This window comes from Oncorhynchus tshawytscha, linkage group LG03 (genome assembly GCF_018296145.1).
Source record: "Oncorhynchus tshawytscha isolate Ot180627B linkage group LG03, Otsh_v2.0, whole genome shotgun sequence".
Classification (NCBI taxonomy): Eukaryota; Metazoa; Chordata; class Actinopteri; order Salmoniformes; family Salmonidae; genus Oncorhynchus; species Oncorhynchus tshawytscha.
This window is the reverse complement of record NC_056431.1, coordinates 18,366,568-18,385,768: the sequence shown is the minus strand read 5'-3', so window position 1 is coordinate 18,385,768 and position 19,201 is coordinate 18,366,568. Positions and strand designations below refer to the sequence as shown.

General features: G+C 46.6%; 1 protein-coding gene across 1 annotated transcript in view; it reads left to right on the top strand.

The window, feature by feature from the left end:
* LOC112244711 (tyrosine-protein phosphatase non-receptor type 23-like) overlaps window positions 1-19,201 on the top strand; it is a 28,145-nt gene that overhangs the window by 4,829 nt on the left and 4,115 nt on the right. Inside the window, 18 exon segments of the mRNA XM_042311362.1 lie at window positions 6,172-6,246; window positions 6,361-6,488; window positions 11,804-11,880; window positions 11,996-12,045; window positions 12,225-12,356; window positions 12,446-12,526; window positions 12,757-12,888; window positions 12,992-13,039; window positions 13,137-13,193; window positions 13,337-13,395; window positions 13,588-13,667; window positions 13,755-13,935; window positions 14,047-14,192; window positions 14,289-14,609; window positions 14,699-14,853; window positions 15,795-15,946; window positions 16,188-17,652; window positions 17,655-18,701. Of these exon segments, the coding sequence (XP_042167296.1) occupies window positions 6,172-6,246; window positions 6,361-6,488; window positions 11,804-11,880; window positions 11,996-12,045; window positions 12,225-12,356; window positions 12,446-12,526; window positions 12,757-12,888; window positions 12,992-13,039; window positions 13,137-13,193; window positions 13,337-13,395; window positions 13,588-13,667; window positions 13,755-13,935; window positions 14,047-14,192; window positions 14,289-14,609; window positions 14,699-14,853; window positions 15,795-15,946; window positions 16,188-17,652; window positions 17,655-18,701 (4,386 nt within the window).

The following is a 19,201-nucleotide window of genomic DNA, read 5'->3' as shown; positions in this document are numbered from 1 at the left end:
CCACTTCCAAAAGTTACGCCCCCATTCATTTTCAACTGGAACACACAGAGAAATGCGCAGGGGATTGTGAAAAGGTGAGCGGCGCGAACCCTGCTAGCGGAGCGATATAAAAAGTTCAGCTCTTCTCTACTTTATGCAAATTGCACGCTGCCACTGACCAATTAAGCGAGGAGCAGATATTTGCTTGATAATCTTTCATTCATGAAACGTAGTTCCGCCTGTCATTAGTTCCGAGCAAGCGCAACCAAAAAAGTTGTAGTGAAGCCAATCCTCGCTGCGTCTGGTTTTCCAATTATATTAATGATTTTGCTATGCTAGAATACAGAGACAAAATCATAAGGTAAATGGCATGGAGGAGGATTGCAGAGATTGTTGATGTTATTCATGGAGGGTGAAGAGAGATTTACACAACAATGAACGTGTGCTCTTAAACCTTGAAACTGTGATCAAAGCCACCATTTGTGAATGTGTTGAGTAAATTAAATTGTGAAATGTGCCCACTAAAGGATAGAAAACACCAGTAACACGCATTATAAGATTCTAAATGATCCACTAAGCATGACCTTTCCATGTAAAATGCTTCCAATTTGGATTATGGTATCTTAACACGATTCTCATATATTATAGTTTATGGCACTTTCATTATACTTGTGTCATGAAATTGATGATTATAGCTCACTTCCTGTAAAATACATAGGCGTACATGTACATGAATGGGTACTTTGGGTAAAGGAATTGGGGCATTGACTTGTAAATGTTGTTGTGCAAATTTCTCTTTACCCACCATCAACACCAACATTTCTGCAATTGACCATCTGATTTAGTCTCTATTCTAAAATGATTCTCAGCAAATAAACAAGATAGAAGTACAACACTCCCCACGCCACATTATTTTCCTTTTTTACATTTTTATTAGCCTACAAATTGCTAGCTCCTTATTTTCATGTACAGTACTGGACCTAGAATACAAGGGTTGGATTTGCACTAAACAATTTCAGGTCAGAAAAATCATGTAAATAATCTGGCTCATGGTTAGCCTCATATACATTATCTGCTGGTATCACATTCAATTGGAGAACTCACAACTGGACAAAAAGTTCATGTTCATTTAAGAAAGCAACACAGAAACACAGATAAATTAGAGACAGATCCTGTTCACACCTTTATTGCAGAATTGTGATCTGTGATGAATGAACATGGGCACTACTGTGGTTCATCTTGAATAATGTTTTTAAGTTAACAATTAAAACACGTTTAAACACTTCACTTCAATGAATCAACATGGAATGAATCAGAAAATAATTTCAAAAGTACAAACAATCTAACTTGTTTGTAAATGTTACACATCTTAGTAATTAGCCTATTATTACTAAAGCATAATTTCAGGTGTACAAAAAAGTCCATACCAGAGGTGGCCAACCTTGCTCCACTCTCTGATCTACAGGGTGAGCATGCTTCTATTCCAGCCCAGCAATAATACATGTTATTATCAACTCATTAGGTTTGGTAAGTTAAATCAGGTGTGTTTGTGCTGGGCTTGAACAGAAGCCTGCACACCCAGTAAGGATTGGATTACTACAGTTGTAATCAGGCCTTTATGGTAGAGTGGCAAGACGGAAGCCACTCCTCATTTAAAGGCACATGACAGCCCGCTTGGAGTTTGCCAAAAGGCACCTAAAGGACTCTCAGACCATGAGAAACAAGATTCTCTGGTCTGATGAAACCAAGATTGAACACTTTGGCCTGAATGCCAAGTGTCACTTCTGGAGGAAACCTGTCACCATCCCTACGTTGAAGCATGGTGGTGGCAGCATTGTGCTGTGGGGATGTTTTTCAGCGGCAGGGACAGGGAGACTAGTCAGGATCGAGGGAAAGATGAGCGGAGTACAGAGAGATCCTTGATGAAAACCTGCTCCAGAGCGCTCAGGACCTCAGACTGGGGCGAAGGTTAACCTTCCAACAGGACAACGACCCTAAGCATACAGCCAAGACAACACAGGAGTGGCTTCGGGACAAGTTTCTGAATATCCTTGAGGGGCCCAGCCAGAGCCTGGACTTGAACCCTATCGAACATATCTGGAGAGACCTGAAAATAGCTGTGCAGGGACGCTCCCCATCCAACCTGACAGAGCTTGAGAGGATCTACAGAGAAGAATGGGAAAACTCCCCAAATACAGGTGTGCCAAGCTTGTAGCTTCATACCCAAGAAGACTCGAGTCTGTAATCACTGCCAAAGGTGCTTCAACAAAGTACTGTAAAGGGTCTGAATACTTATGTAAACATGATATTTCCGTTTTTTTATACATTTGCTACAATTTCAAAAAACCTGTTTTAGTTTTGTCATAATGCTGCATTGTGTGTAGGGTCTGAATACTTTCCAAATGCACTGTATGTATGGAAGGTTTCAAATCAAATGGGGTGGTGTCAAATAGTATTCAAATGGATTTACCCTGTAGTCCCAGAAATCTTGCAGACACCATTAGATGCGTTGAACCCTTGACTGGTGTTATAGTGTATTTAGCAGAGTGAACAGGGCAGCTAGAGTGGAAAGTTGGAGGAATGGAGCAAGCGTGAATAGAGTTGGTCCTGAAAGTCACCAATGGCCTGAGTGTGACACTTAGACACAGGATGATCAAACAGACTTTCCCTAACTGACTCCTGGTTTGGTGCAGGTCAGCCACCGGATCTGTATGAGCATGTGTCCCAATCAACAATCATGATGATAATACAACATTGATAACAACAACCGTCATTATGATTCTTACAAAGATCCTCATCATCCCTGTCACAATCAAAACATTGACAGGAATTTTATCAGTGATGCGATGAACAATTAGGCAGGGAAAATCAAGACACATGGGCATTCAATCGGCTTAATCCATGTGGTCCACTGTCCCCTAAACAACCATCTCCAGATATCTCCATCATTACGTGTCGGCTGTGGGAACCTCCACATCCTGATCAGTTTGTGGTGCTGAACGGGAGTCTCTCTCATCTCTCCGCTGTCAGAAGATCCAGGCTCGGATCCAGACGTCACTGCTGCTCTTCTTCTCAACATCTACAGGAGAATACTGCAGTGTCTCTTGATGACCAAGTAAAACAAGAGACTAGATTTAGGCCGGGATTCTATTCATAGAGCAGTGCGCTGGGAAGCTGACAATGTGGCTTTTAAAGGCATTTGGCCAGACGTTCGCCAGATCTCATTCACTGTAAAAGCTGTGCATGTTGGCTCAATCGGGAATAACCTTTATGTCAAGCGTGCTATAACCAGAGGAGGCTGGTGGGAGGAGCTATAGGAGGACAGGCTCATTGTAATGGCTGTAATGGAATAAATGGAACGGTATCAAACACATAAAATATATGGAAACCACATATTGGACTCTGTTCCACTATTCCATTTCAGCCAATACAATGAGCCCTTCCTCCTATATCTCCTCCCACCAGCCTCCTCTGGCTATAACGTAGATCTAACGTGGATTGGAATGAATTCTGGCTTTAGGCCAACGAAGACCAACAAAAAATAAAACACTGATTGTCTGGGAGATTTAGATTCATTTCCTTTGTCCACACAAATAGGCGCAGACCTAGTCTTTTTTTTATTGCTTGGATTATGGATTCATTATGAATGTTAGTGCTAAACTTGTGCTGGATCCCGCTGGAACAATGAGATGGTAGCGATGCAGGGCAGCATATTGAAGTTACTTAGGAACTGTGCACACTTTGGAGAGTTGTGTGGCCACTTGGAGACACCAGTTTGCCCTCTCATTCAAACCCTTGTAATGATTTTGTTTTATATTGCATCAATCTCAAATATGCATTATTATTATGTTACTGAATGTATCCAGAGTATTTCCAGATTTCGTTAACAAATGCTGTGAAAAGTACAGCAAATGTAAAATGCACTTAAAATCAACAGTGTAATGTTTGAATTCAGTCTTGTCAGGTGAAGTGGTGTGTCGTCACCTTCTGATAATGGCCTCATCTCCACCCTGAAACCTTTGATCCAAATGACAAATATGAACTTACTATAGTCTTTCTATCTGTTGCGATGTTGTGTCTTGTGTGAATTCCAGTGACGATCTGTTGTAGCCTATGCACACATAGTATGTTCCACCTTTTATTATTGTAAAACCAATATGATTGGCAGCAACTGTGGGACAGCCTTTTATCTCAGACGTTGATGCAAAAAACAGTTTAACATGGTCTGACTGATTTGATAGTCAATTGGTTGCCAAAAAGGTACCAGAAAAAAAAAAAGTTTTTTAGAATTTCCCCGACCCTTGCAGTAGAACAAACATGCTTTAAACTCTGGAATCGTTCAACAATTATGCCTAATAAAACCATCAACCATCTATGCAGGTGCTATGTACTATAGGTTTTCTATATGAATGGTGTCTGGGTAAACATAGAATCACCATTGCTTAAATGCACTATAGTCAGACTCTCTCAGGCCATGAGCGATGTGGACAACTAAATATTTATGTACAAGCCTGCAGGGTTCTCCCCAGGATTATTTTGACAATGTGAGGGCCATTCAGTTTGCTGTGCTTCTTATAGGCCTACATTTTCCTCTAATCAACTCTCTAGGCCTAATTGAATGTTCTAGTGTTGGGACAACAAAGTTCCTCCAAATCTACAATACCAGTCAAAAGTTTGGACACCTACTCATTCCAGGATTTTTCTTTATGTTTATTATTTTCTACATTGTAGAATAATACTGAAGACATCACAACTATAAAATAACACATGTGGAATCATGTAGTAACCAAAAAAGTGTTAAACAAATCTAAATATATTTCAGATTCTTCAAATTAGCCACCCTTTGCCTTGATGACAGCTTTGCACACTTGGCATTCTCTCGACCAGTTTCATGAGGTAGTCACCTGGAACGCTTGTCTAACAGTCTTAAAGGAGTTCCCACATATGCTGAGCACTTGTTGACTGCTTGTCCTTCACTCTGCGGTCAAACTCATCCCAAACCATCTCAATTGGGTTGAGGTCTGGTGATTGTGGAGGCCAGGTCATCTGATGCAGCACTTCATCCCTTTCCTTGGTCAAATAGCCCTAACATAGCCTGGAGGTGTGTTTTGGTTCATGGGAGCCACACATGCGGAGATCATCTGTTCAAGAAGAAGTTTGTTGTGCTTCTTGTAGGCATACATTTTCCTCTAATCAACTCTCTAGGCCTACTCTGCGTCTCACAAAGACCATGGTTGGAACCAAAAATCTCAAATTTGGACTCATCAGACTAAAGGACAGATTTCCACCGGTATAATGTCTATTGCTCATGTTTCTTGGCCCAAGCAAGTCTCTTCTTCTTATTGGTGTCCTTTTAATAGTGGTTTCTTTGTGGCAATTTGACCACAAAGGCCTGATTTCATACAGTCTCCTCTGAACAGTTGATGTTGAGATGTGTCTGTTACTTGAACTCTGTGAAGCATTTATTTGGGCTGCAATTTCTGAGGCTGGTAACTCTAATGAACTTATCCTCTGCAGCAGAGGTAACTCTGGGTCTTCCTTTCCTGTGGCGGTCCTCATGAGAGCCAGTTTCATCATAGCCCTTGATGGTTTTTGCGACTGCACTTGAAGAAACTTTCAAAGTTCTTGAAAGTTCCGTATTGACTGGCCTTCATGTCTTAAAGTAATGATGGACTGTTGTTTCTCTTTGCTTACTTTAGTTGTTCTTGCCATAATATGGACTTGGTCTTTTATCAAATAGGGCTATCTTCTGTATGCCACCCCTACCTTGTCACAACACAACTGATTGGCTCAAACGTATTAAGAAGGAAAGAAATTTCACAAATGAACTTTTAACAAGAAACACCTGTTATTTGAAATGCATTCCAGGTGACTACCTCATGAAGCTGGTTGAGAGAATGCCAAGAGTGTACAACGCAGTCATCAAGGCAAAGGGTGGCTACTTTGAAGAATCTCAAATATAAAATATATTTTGATTTGTTTAACACTTCTTTTGGTTACTACATGATTCCATATGTGTTATTTCATACTTTTGATGTCTTCATTATTATTCTACAATGTAGAAAATAGTAAAAATAAAGAAAAACCTTTGAATGAGTAGTTGTGTCCAAACCTTTGACTGGTGCTGTAAATAAAGGTTATTTGCTGTGCTCCCAATGGCCTCTCTTATCTGCTTTCCCTCTGTCCTTTCAGTTCATCCTGAAGAACTATGGGGAGAATCCAGACAGCTATAATGAACAGCTGAAGAAGCTGGAGACACTGAGACAGGTATGAACTGGGACTGAGCGTGCTATGCAAATGTCATATGTTGTGATTTATTTGTTATGTCGGTCATATACTATACTTTCTTTCTATCCTATAATAAGTAAGTGTTTGTGGCAGGGTGCGGTGAATGTGACGCGGGACTTTGAGGGCTGCAGCATTTTGAGGAAGTACTTTGGGCAGCTGCACTACCTCCAGAGCCGTGTGCCTCTGGGGCCTGGGCAGGAAGCAGCAGTACCCATCTCATGGTATGAGGCAATGAAGTACACATAGGAGCCCTATCTTTACACACTTACCCATGAGATCCTTATCATACACACACTGGCTTTCATAAACTCTACAACAGACAGCTATGAAAAGACCGGAAGAACACAAGGTAACACTTTATTTGGATAGTCTGTCGAGCATCTACAGATGGACTATCTACTAACCCTAACATTAACCCTTATCCTAACCCTAAACTTAACCCTAGCCCTAACTTTAACTCTTATCCTTCTGAACCATCTCTAACTGTAACCGTAGCAAGCATTTGCTTATGAACAGAGCATCTACAGATGGACAATCTGGACTATCCAAATAAAGTGTGAGCGAACACACACACACACACACACACTTTCATAAGCTCTTCCTACCATTCGCGTAGAAATACACCACACCCTCAGGTATGTAATACAGTGTGTCGCCAATTTCATTATCTCTTACCAGGACAGAAATATTTTCTGGAAAAACAGTTACTATGAAACAAAGATGAATGATAGTAAAAAGGTTTGGATCACTTTACATTACATTTTGGGCGAACTCGGCTCCATCCTTCATTGAATCAGATGGCTCAATCATCACAAAACCCACCGATATTGCCAACTACTTAAATTGTTTTTTCATTGGCAAGATTAGCAAACTTTGGCATGATATGCCAACAAAAAATTCTGAACCTACACATCCATGCATAACTGACCAAATAATGAAAGACAAACATTGTAATTCTGTAAAGTGAGTGTGGAAGAGGTGAAACAAATATTGTTGTCTATCAACAATGACAAGCCACCTGGTTCTGACAACTTGGATGGAAAATTACTGGGGATAATAGGGGACGATATTGCCACTCCTATTTGCCATCTTTTCAATCTAAGCCTACAGGAAAGTGTGTTCCCTCAGACCTGGAGGGAAGAAAAAGTCATTCTGCTCCCCAAGAATAGCAAAGCACCCTTTACTGGCTAAAACAGCCAACCAATCAGCCTGTTACCAACCCTTAGTAAACTTTTGGATCAAAATAGTGTTTGACCAGATACAATGCTATTTCACGATAAACAAATTAACAGCAGATTTTCAAAGCACTTATAGGGACGGGCATTCAACATGTACACTACTTACACAAATCACTGATGATTGGCTAATAAAATAATAAGCAATACACAGATTGTTTTGTTAGTCTTCAACTTTTGACATTATCTGTAATAATCTGCTGCTGGAAAAGCGTATGCGTTATGTAATGTTCCCTCAATGTTTTTCCGGCACTGAGCAAATTTCAGGTCTGCTTAACGTTAACCTGAATGTTGTGAGAATTCTGTGCAACTTTCAGCACACTGTTTACTGTGAACACTGAGGTTGTACCCACTTTAAGTTACAGTTTTAACAGTGGCCAAGTAGGCTACTGTGGCTATTTGATCATAATGTAGACCTACCAGAGTAGCCTAACATCAAAACAATGGAGAAAATGCATTCCATAACATTTTAACATGGAAACGGCTGTTCTGTCATTCAGCCTAATGTAGCAGCTAATGTGTGGTGCTCAATGTAGGCCTACATTCCATGAGACTTTTGAAAAAAAGTGCAGGGCTTGACATTAACCTGTTTATCTACTTGTCCTTCAGACAAGGAGGTGACTGAAAATGTTGTTGTTGTTTGATGCAAGAAACCACTTTACAAAATACATTATTATTCCCATACCATTATTACAGAGAATCAGACAAATTATTCTACCCTCTGTCTATTGGCTACTTAGGTTATTCAAGCCTGTCTCAAAATACAACACTGCCCCTTTAAGATATAAAAAAAAGCTCTTTACCTGACTCGCTTTTCAAAGACGTCTAGAAATGTATATGTTTTGTGCTCTTGTAGGAAGCAATCACTCCCCTATTGCTGACTACAAATGATCTATAACTGGGCTAATAACTCACTAACTAGCAAAGGATATGAACAAAATGTGCACACGTGGCTACAGCAGCTCTTACTTTGACCTCAAATGAAGAGCATCTACTCACAACTGCTCATGCTGCTAACACAGTCCAATTCAAAGTAAATGGCACATACCATATATGGCAATGATTATTTGCATATAGGTCTACTGCAGCTCTGATTGGTTATACCGCACCGGTCTGTGTAGAGTACGGGCTGAGTAGTGCGTGGGAATGCAATAGAATCATACTCTGATGCTTTCTGCCTACAACAAAATCTCTTGCATAGTTTGTTTTGTTTCGGTAATATTGCATTGATTCGATCACAATTTCCACGGTCCACGGTAAATGGAAACGTTGATAGTGTTAACAGGGAAAACTCTAGAACAGTGGTCACCAACCTTGTCTGAGTCAAGATCACTGAGTCAAAATGCAAGCCGAGATCTACTACTCAGATTTTTCTTTAAACATGACTTTAAAAAAATGTAAGCCTATGCAACAATCAATAACAGTTCTGTAGTAATGAGGTTTGTGCAGTAAGTTATAGGCCCAATACATTATCACTGCATATTGACTTTGCTTGAATTGCCCTGCCAATGCATTGTTGTTCAGGCAATAAAAAATACATGTAAAAATTTTTTGGGGGGGCTGATGGTGCCTGCATCTGATGGTGAGTCTCAGCGGAGGGAGAGAGCAGCAGACTGAGGGTCCGCCTCTCAACATCCCTCCACTCTCCCTTTCCTCCACTGACACTGACCAAAAAGGGACACCATCTTCCAGCTGGCGAAACTCGACTCGCACCGCATTATTTCTGCCTCATGCACAAAGTCATGTCGAACAGAGAAAGTTAAATATTCCTCGAAATTAAAAAAAGACCAAAGCCGTTAATAATAACAACACAAGCCTATAGATACACTTTCCTACTCATTCATTACTGCTGCAGTGCTTGTTGTAGCGCTGAGTGGAAATAGGAACAACGTGCATTTTATGGCTTATAAAAGTGTTGAATACAAAGTGTTGACAGTGCTGAGTAAGAACTTGAACTCAGTCATAAAAACAGCATCTCTTTGCTGTATTTGCTGACAGTCTCTCTCTACTCATAGTTTTAAATGTTTAGAAATGTCACGGTATCAACTTTCTGTGGCTTTCTTTTATGCCGTGCTACGTTACTGCAGACACGGTCATCTGAGCCATCTGATTGGCCAGCGGTAGGTCTATAGTGCACTTCATTTGCTATCTGGGTCCGTAGGGAAGGCAGATTTTGTACTTTCAGACACATGCAATGGTTCAGAATGGCAACAGCTCACCTACCCGGGGCGCAGGGCAGCTGAATCGAGTGCACCTACCGCCAACAGCGCAAGACTAAAATGAAAAAATAGGAACACAAGGCTTTATCGTTGGGTTTTTTACAGAAATGTTTGGCAATCGACTAGCAATGTCTTGGAGATTGACCGGTTGGTGGCCGCTGCTCTCGTGCTTCTCTCTGTGGGCTGATATTTCTGCGTGGCAGATCCGGGGCTACACGCGTGCAGCTTAGATGGAGCATTGGTGTTATGGCTTTACATCCCCTGCTATATTGTGGATCGAGAGTTACCTGTATAACAGAACACAGGGCCCTTACTATTCAATCTTTACTAATGACCTGCCGCTGCTGGCTCTGAGTCAAACCTGTTTGTCTATGTATGCTAATTGCTATATGCTAACTAATTAATCATGTGGAAATTGAGCAAGTTGAGGAGACTAAGCTTCTTGGAGTATCCTTGGATTGTAGACTGTCATGGTCAAAACATTTTGACGCAACAGTAACTAAGATGGGGAGAGGTCTGTCCATAATAAAGCGCTGCTCAGCTTTCTCAACAATGCTATCATCAAGGCAGGTCCTACAGGCCCTAGACTACTGTTCAGTCGTCTGGTTAGGTGCTACAAAGAGGGACTTAGGAAAATTAAATTTGGCCAGCACAAGGCAGCACGGCTGGCTCGTAAATGTACACGGAGAGTTAACATTAATAATATGCATGTCAGTCTCACCTGGCTCAAAATAGAGTACAAATTGACTTCATCACTACTTGTGTTTGCGAGAGGCATTGACATGTTGAATGCACCAAGCTGTCTGTTTAAACTATTAGCACACAGCTTGGACACCCATGCATACCCCACAAGATGCTACCTGAGGTCTCTTCACAGTCCCCAAGTCCAGAACAGACTATGGGAGGTGCACAGTACTACATAGAGCCATGGCTACATTGAACTCTATTCCACATCAAGTAACTCATGCAAGCAGTAAAATCTGATTTAAATACACCTTATGGAACAGCTGGGAATGTGAAGAGACACACATAGGCACAGACAGACACACACCCGATACTATACACATGTATTTTGTGTTGTAGATATGTGGTAGTAGAGTAGTGGCCTGAGGGAACACACTTAGTGTATAGTAAAAATCTGTTGTGAAATGTATTGTAATGTTTTTAAAATGGTATACAACTGCCTTAATGTTGCTGTACCCCAGGAAGAAAAGCTGCTGCCTTGGCAGGAACTAATGGGGATCCATAATACATACAAAAACAGACAGGCCCATACATGTACAGTTGAAGTCGGAAGTTTACTTACACTTAGGTTGGAGTCATTAAAACTTGTGTTGTGGGGGTGCTGTGCTGCAAGAGGGACTGGTGCACTTCACAAAATAGATGGCATCATGAGACAGGAAAATTATGTGGATATACTGAAGCAACATCTCAAGACATCAGTCAGAAAGTTAAAGCTTGGTTGCAAATGGGTCTTCCAAATGGACAATGACCCCAAGCATACTTCCAAAGTTGTGGCAAAATGGCTTAAGGACAACAAAGTCAAGATATTGGAGTGGCCATCACAAAGCCTTGACCTCAAACATATAGAAAATTTGTGGGCAGAACTGAAAAGGCGTGTGCGAGCAAGGAGGCCTACAAACCTGACTCAAATACACCAGCTCTGCCAGGAGGAATGGGTCAAAATTCACCTAACTTATTGTGGGAAGCTTGTGGAAGGCTACCTGAAACGTTTGACCCAAGTTAAACAATTTAAAGGCAATGCTACCTAATACTAATTGAGTCTGTAAACTTCTGACCCACTGGGAATGTGATGAAAGAAATAAAAGATTAAATAAATAATTCTCTACTCTTATTCTGACATTTCACATTCTTAAAATAAAGTGGTGATACTAACTGACCAAAGACAGGGAATTTTTACTAAGATTAAATGTCAGGAATTGTAAAAAAAAAAAAAATTTAAAAAAAAGTTGAAATGTATTTGGCAAAGGTGTATATAAACTTGCGACTTCAACTTTAGACACACACCACACCCTCATTTATGCAAAACAGTGTGTCAACAATTTCATTCTCTCTTACCAGGACAGAAATATTTTCTGGAAAAACAGTCACTCATGATGACATCAGCTATGAGCAAGCCTGCATCCTCTACAACCTGGGTGAGTTGAACCATTTGAATGGTGTAGTGTAAAACTGACCTTAGATCAGCACTGAGGGCAAAACCATGCGTTAAACAGCTATGTCCTGATTGCCATAATGTTGTCTTCTCTGTAGGTGCTCTCCACTCCATGTTGGGAGCCATGGATAACAGGGTGTCCGAAGAGGTGGGCAGAAGCAATGGCCGTCTATCTATACCACGTTAACCTCTCTCTCCATGACATCTCACACTGACATCCATTGTGTTGCCCCCCTCTTTCTGAAACTCAATATGTCCCTTTGTCTATTTCTCTCGCTTCCATCCTCACTCCCTTCTGTCTCCCTTCCCCTTTCTCTCTCCCCCTAGGGGATGAAGGTGTCATGTACACACTTCCAGTGCTCCGCAGGGGCCTTCTCCTACCTGAGGGACCACTTCAGCCACAACTTCAGCGTGGACATGAGTCACCAGATCCTTAACCTCAACATCAACCTCATGCTGGTAACTATTGCACACCGCACGTGTTCTCTCACTCACACACACACACTCACACACACACACACACTTCGTGGTTATTTGTCTCCATTCAGGGTCAGGCTCAAGAGTGTCTCCTGGAGAAGTCCATGCTGGACAACAGGAAGAGTTTCCTTGTAGCCCGCATCAGTGCTCAGGTAAATCTCTCTACTCTCAACACGACGTAGTAGCAGGGCACGATAACACCCACTAGACCTCAGTTGCCGTAGAGCAGGGTCGTTCTCAATAGGAATCAAACGGGGAGGGACTAACTGAACTTGTCCAATAAGAAAATGCTCATTGTTTTCTGTTGCAAAACGTTTTGCTACGGTGTGCCCTAATGAATACAACCCAGGTGTGCGACTGTTCTGTTGTTGGCCTGGTGCAGGTGGTGGACTACTATAAGGAGGCATGCAGGGCTCTGGAGAACTCTGACACGGCTTCCATGCTGGGTAAAATCCAGAAGGACTGGAAGAAACTGGTGCAAATGAAGATCTCCTACTTTGCTTCCATCGCCCATGTGAGTTTGAGACAGGACAGTGAGTTGTGAGGGAGTGTATTGCGAATGTGTTCTCAATTTGGTGAACGGATACTCTGTTATTGAATAACATATTTATTTCCAGCTGCATATGGGGAAGCAGGCTGAGGAGCAACAGAAATATGGAGAGCGGGTATGTCACCTTCTTGACTATCCCTACTCCCCCTGTGTATATTCCTCTGCATACCTCCATTCCTCTACATACCAATGTCTCTCCGTGTTTTTAACAGCTGGCTTACCTGCAGAGCTCATTAGACAAACTCAGTGAAGCCATCAAGTTGGCCAAGGTACAGTCACCTTCCAATTGACTCTGTGTGTAACCTTTTCGATTTGGCCTTCTGAAATGGTTTCTTTTGAATCTCTTATCAAGCTTACAATAACAAAGTAACTGTCTTTATGCTCCTTCCCCTCAATCTCTCTGTTTGAACAGGGTCAGCCGGACAGTGTGCAGGAGGCCTTGAAGTTCACCATGGACGTGATAGGGGGAAAGTAAGCAGCTATATTCCCTACTGTATATTCACTTATGATAGTGGGTAGGTTGGTACAATCTTTACCCTTTGAGATCGGTAGACAGTCACACACACTCTGTCACTCAAACAGTGGCACTCTTGCTGAAGTGTTTCTCTCTGATCCTTCCTCTCCTGTTTTATTTTGCTATTCCTTATCCCCTGTCCCTTGTAGGTTCAACTCTGCCAAGAAAGACAATGACTTCATTTACCATGAGACTGTCCCCTCGTTGGAGACTCTTGCTTCCGTCAAAGGTAACATTGAACCCTGACCTATGACCTATCCTCACACACAACCTCTCCTGCATTTCATATACTATATTTTCATCATGTCCTCTCTAGGTGCCCCCTTGGTGAAGGCCTTGCCCGTGAACCCAACTGATCCCAGTGTCACAGGACCAGACCTGTTTGCCAAGCTGGTGCCCATGGCTGCCCACGAGGCCTCCTCTCTCTACAGTGAAGAGAAGGCCAAGTTGCTTCGGGACATCATGGCCAAGATAGACAGCAGGAATGAGACTCTAGAGTGAGTAGGAGAGTCGGAGGGGCTGTGTGTGTATTTGTGTCATCTAGGTACGCCTTTTACGATTTAATATAGTGACTTTGTGTGGTTACTGATCTAGCTCTGGCTTTACAGGCAGTTTATGGACTCTCTGGGTCTGGAGCCAGACTCCGTAGATAACCTGGACATGTACAGTCACATCCCCCCTGTACTTATGGAGAAGTGTGCTGCACTCAGTGTCAGACCAGACACCGTCAAGAGCCTCATTCAGTCCATGCAGGGTGAGTGGTTGGCCTGGGACACACACATACACACACATGTCACACCCACATATGGTCACAGCCTTTCGATACTATCCCTATGTCTCTCTCCGTCAGTCCTGTCTGGTGTGTTCACGGACGTGGAGGCGTCTCTGAGGGAGATCCGGGACGTGCTGGAGGAGGACGAGGCCGGGGTGCGGGCGCTGCAAGAGGCGGCAGGAGGAGGCCACGCGGCGGAGCTGCATCCCCAGGCACATGCCCAGACCCTGGCTGAGATCCGCAGGGACCTGGAGAAGTACATGGAGGCCCATGAGAAGGCCAGCTTCACCAACACAGAGCTGCACAGAGCCATGAACCTGCACATCAGTAACCTGAGGCTGCTGGGGGGACCACTGGATGCCCTGAGAGACGCCCTGCCGAGGCCACAACTCAACCATGGTGGGTATAGGAAAGTGGAAAAGAGTTATGGTGTTTGTGGTGTCATCAGGAGTGTGTTTCTAAATATATATGTGTGTGTGTTCCTACAGAGGAGGTGGCGGGGCTGCAGTGCATGAAGAGGATCCTGGGTAAGGTGCAGGAGATGAGGGACCAGAGGAGCACCCTAGAGAAACAGCTGCGTGACCTCATCCAGCAGGACGACATCACTTCCTCCCTGGTCACTACCGAGCGCACTGAGATGAAGGTACAGGACATTGTGTGTGGGTTTGATCTTCATGACATTCTAGACTAACGCATGCCTCTTAACACACTATATGTAACATTTGCCTCCCTCTCTCCCCACCTACCTCTCTCCCCACCTCCCTCTCTCTCCGTCTCTCTCTCCCCACCTCCCTCTCTCTCCATCCCTCTCTCCCCACCTCCCTCTCTCTCCATCTCTCTCTCCCCACCTCCCTCTCTCCGTCTCTCTCCCCACCTCCCTCTCTCTCCCCCTCCCTCCCTCCCCCTCTCTCCCCCTCCCTCCCCCCTCTCTCCCCACCCTCCCTCCCTCTCTCCCCACCCTCCCTCCCTCTCTCTCTCCCCCCTCTCTCTCTCTCCCCCACCCTCCCTCCCTCTCTCTCTCCCCCTCTCTCTCTCCCCACCCTCCCTCCCTCTCTCTCTCCCCACCTCCCTCTCTCGCTCCCACCCTCCCTCCCTCTCTCTCTCCCACCCTCCCTCCCTCCCTCTCTCTCTCGCTCCCACCCTCCCTCTCTCGCTCCCACCCTCCCTCCCTCTCTCTCTCCCACCCTCCCTCCCTCTCTCTCTCCCACCCTCCCTCTCCCACCCTCCCTCCCTCTCTCTCCCACCCTCCCTCCCTCTCTCTCTCCCACCCTCCCTCCCTCTCTCTCCCCACCTCCCTCCCTCTCTCCCTCTCTCCCCACCTCCCTCCCTCTCTCCCTCCCTCTCTCCCCACCTCCCTCCCTCTCTCCCTCTCTCCCCACCTCCCTCTCTCCCTCTCCCCCACCTCCCTCTCCCTCTCCCCCCACCTCCCTCTCCCTCTCCCCCACCTCCCTCTCTCTCTCCCTCCCCCACCTCACTCTCTCCCACCTCCCTCTCTCCCTCCCCACCTCACTCTCTCGCTCCCTCTCTCTCTCCCTCTCTCTCCCCACCTCCCTCTCTCCCCTCTCCCTCCCTCTCTCCCTATAGAGGTTGTTTGAGGAGCAGTTGAAGAAGTATGAGCAGGTGAAGGTGTACATCGACCAGAACCTGTCTGCCCAGGAGAACATCCTCAAGGCTCTGACGGAAGCCAATGTGCAATACGCCTTGGTCCGCAAGGGTCTCGCCGAGACGGAACACAAGTGAGCAAGGGCTTGGGAAGGGTTTTAGTAGGACACCAGCACTATTGGTCAAAGGACGTTGACGCTGTTCCAGTCCAAGGTCATAGGGAAGGGGCCAATATAGGGAATCAGAACACACAAACAAATCAGAGCAGGTCCACTGGAAACACTAGATACATAAAGCACTAGCCTCATGTCATTGTTACTGAAGAAGTTCTCACCTCTTCCTCTTCTCCTTCCTTTCTCTCGCTCCAACTCTCAGGTGGAACGGCACGGTGCACACCCTGGTGGCGTCCTACGAGGCTTACGAGGACCTGATGAAGAAGTCCCAGGAGGGGAAGGAGTTCTACGAGGACCTGGAGACCAAGTCCTCCCGCCTGCTGGAGAGAGCTAAGACTATGTGTCAGGCCAGGGAGGAGGAGAGGAAGGCCGTGCTGGACAGGGAGACCCAGAAGAATCCCCCTTCTCGGCCCACTGCAGCCAAACCGTCCCTGGGGTCCAAGGGGGGCTCTGACGTGGACTCTGCCTGTTCTAGTTTGGAGGATGCCGAGCTAGCCCAGATCAACGCTGCTATACTGAGCCTGGGAGGAGACCTGCCTGACGAGCTCCGTAGTCTACCCCCCGACCACCCCTCCCTGCACTCTGCCATTCGCCCGGGACCTGAGGCTTTCCTTCCTGGTGCCAACCTGGGTGGCAATGCTTCATTACCCTGGCCAGGGGCGCCTGGGCCACCGCTCTATACCCCTCAGTTCCCACCAAACCATCGCCCGCCCCAGTTCCCCGGCCCACTCCCCGCCCAGCGTTTCCCTCGCGGACCCTTCACTCAGCTACCCCCCCAGCAGACCCCTGTTTCTGGCTACACCCCTCCCCAGCTGCAAGCCCCCCAAACTGGGGGAGTCGGGCCTGCCCGTGCCCCTTTCCTTCCCTCCACTACTACAGTAGATAGTATCCAGACCCCCATCCCCAGTTATAACTCAGCCCCACGCCACCCTGTACCACCTACTGTCTCTGCAGGCTACACTGTTCCCCCACAGATGGGTGTGTACCCACAGTACATGACCCAGCCTGGGGTGCCCATGCAAGCACCCAGCCAGGTGCCACACCAACATCCACAGCATCAGTACCAACACCCTCCTGGGCAGCTGCCCCCTGGCTACCAGTCTGCCCCCAGGGCTATGCCCGGGCCCCGACCCCCTCCCCAGGCACAGCAGGGTTACCCACAGTACATCCCCCCCCAGCACCAGCCCCGGCCACCCATGCCCCCAGTATCAGCAGCCATATCCTGGTCAGCCCCAGCCACAACCCCAGCATGGCTACCAGCCACAGTTACCACAGGGCTATCAGCCTCAACACCCTCAGCAGGGCTACCTGCCCCAACAGCCCCCACACATGATCCCAAGGGGCCCTCACCCACAGATGCCCACCACTTCCCAGCCCATGCCCCCTGTCTCCCAACCATACATGCAACCTGCCAACCAACAGATGCCCCTGCACCCTCATCAGCAGATGCTACCTCCGCAACAACAACAAATGCATCCCAACGCCCAGCAAATGCACCCGCATCCACAAATGCACCCTGGCCCTCATCAGCAGATACCCCTAACAGCCAGCCAATGCCCCCAGTTTCACAGGCTTACCTGCCCCCACCAGCCAGCCCATGCCCCCTGGCCTGCACCAGCCCATGCCCCTGCTTCCCAGCCCCAACATGTCCACCTCCCTCAGGCTTACCTGCCCAGGGGCCCCTCCCACCTCAGGGGCCCCAGATGCCCCACCCTGGTCAACCCCCCAACATGTCTACCAGCCCCAGTTACCACAGGGCTACCAGCCTCCTATAATGCCTCAATCAGCCCCCCAACAGTCCCAGGCTCCCCAGCCTGTAGCCCCCATGACCCCCACCATGTACCCTACTCCTCCAGGTGTGAACGGCTCTCCTGGAGTCCCACCACAGCCCACCTCTATGGGCCAACCTCGGCCCCCTCCCCAGCACATGATTCCACCAACTGCTGGAGCTCCTCCAGTGGCCCTCCCACCTAACGCCATCCTTCCCTCGCCCTCCCCTTCCCCTTCTCCCTCCCCGGGCCCCTCTTCCCTAGGCCTGGCTCCTCAGAGGCCCTCCCCGGCCCCTACCCCTGGCGGTCCACCCTCTCTCCCTTCCTCCTTATCCCCCTCCACCTCCCTCTTCCCGCACCAGAACTCCATCACAGACGACCTGCTCTCCTCCAGCCCAGAGAGCCTGCCCGGTGGCCCCAAAGCCCCCGCCAACGTCCTCCAACCCACCAAGGCTGACCCTCAGGACGGGGAGCGCCGCAAGAAGAGCTCCCAGGGTGTCCGGCTGATCCAGGGTGACCCGTACCAAGCCCCCGAACGCGTAGCCCGCCTCTGCGGCGAACTCGAACGCTTCCGGTCGGCCGTGGAGTCTCTTGAGCGCCCGTCGTTGGACGAAGGTGGCCTGTCGCCGCTGGATGCCCGCTGGAAGGAGCTCCAGGAGGGGCAGGAGAGGGATGCCAGGCAGCTGTCCATCGCCATCGCCCGCTGCTACACCATGAAGAACCGTCACCAGGACGTGATGCCCTACGACTGTAACCGCGTGCTGCTGCGCTCTGGCAAGGACGACTACATCAACGGCAGCTTTGTGGAGGAGCTGTCACCCTACTGCCCGCGCCTCATCGCCACGCAGGCGCCGCTGTTGGGCACGGCCGCCGACTTCTGGCTCATGGTGTGGGAGCAGAAGGTTTCACTGGTGGTCATGCTGGTCTCAGAGCAGGAGTTAGATAAGGTATGAACACACACTCAGGGAAGAAGGAATGGGCCATTCTAGGGGTCGCTCATAAAGGCTTACTACTGTGGTAGTTGTACCACCTGTTTGGTTTTAACCCAAGAAGGAATAAAAGGTACAGTGTGGCAAAAAAAAGTATTTAGTCAGCCACCAATTGTGCAAGTTTTCCCACTGAAAAAGATGAGAGAGGATTTTTTAATGAATTTATTTGCAAATTATGCTGGAAAATAAGTATTTGGTCACCGACAAACAAGCAAGATTTCTGGCTCTCACAGACCTGTAACTTCTTCTTTAAGAGGCTCCTCTGTCCTCCACTCGTTACCTGTATTAATGGAACCTGTTTGAACTTGTTATCAGTATAAAAGACACCTATCCACAACCTCAAACAGTCACACTCCAAACTCCACTATGGCCAAGACCAAGGAGCTGTCAAAGGACACCAGAAACAAAATTGTAGACCTGCACCAGGCTGGGATGACTGAATCTGCAATAGGTAAGCA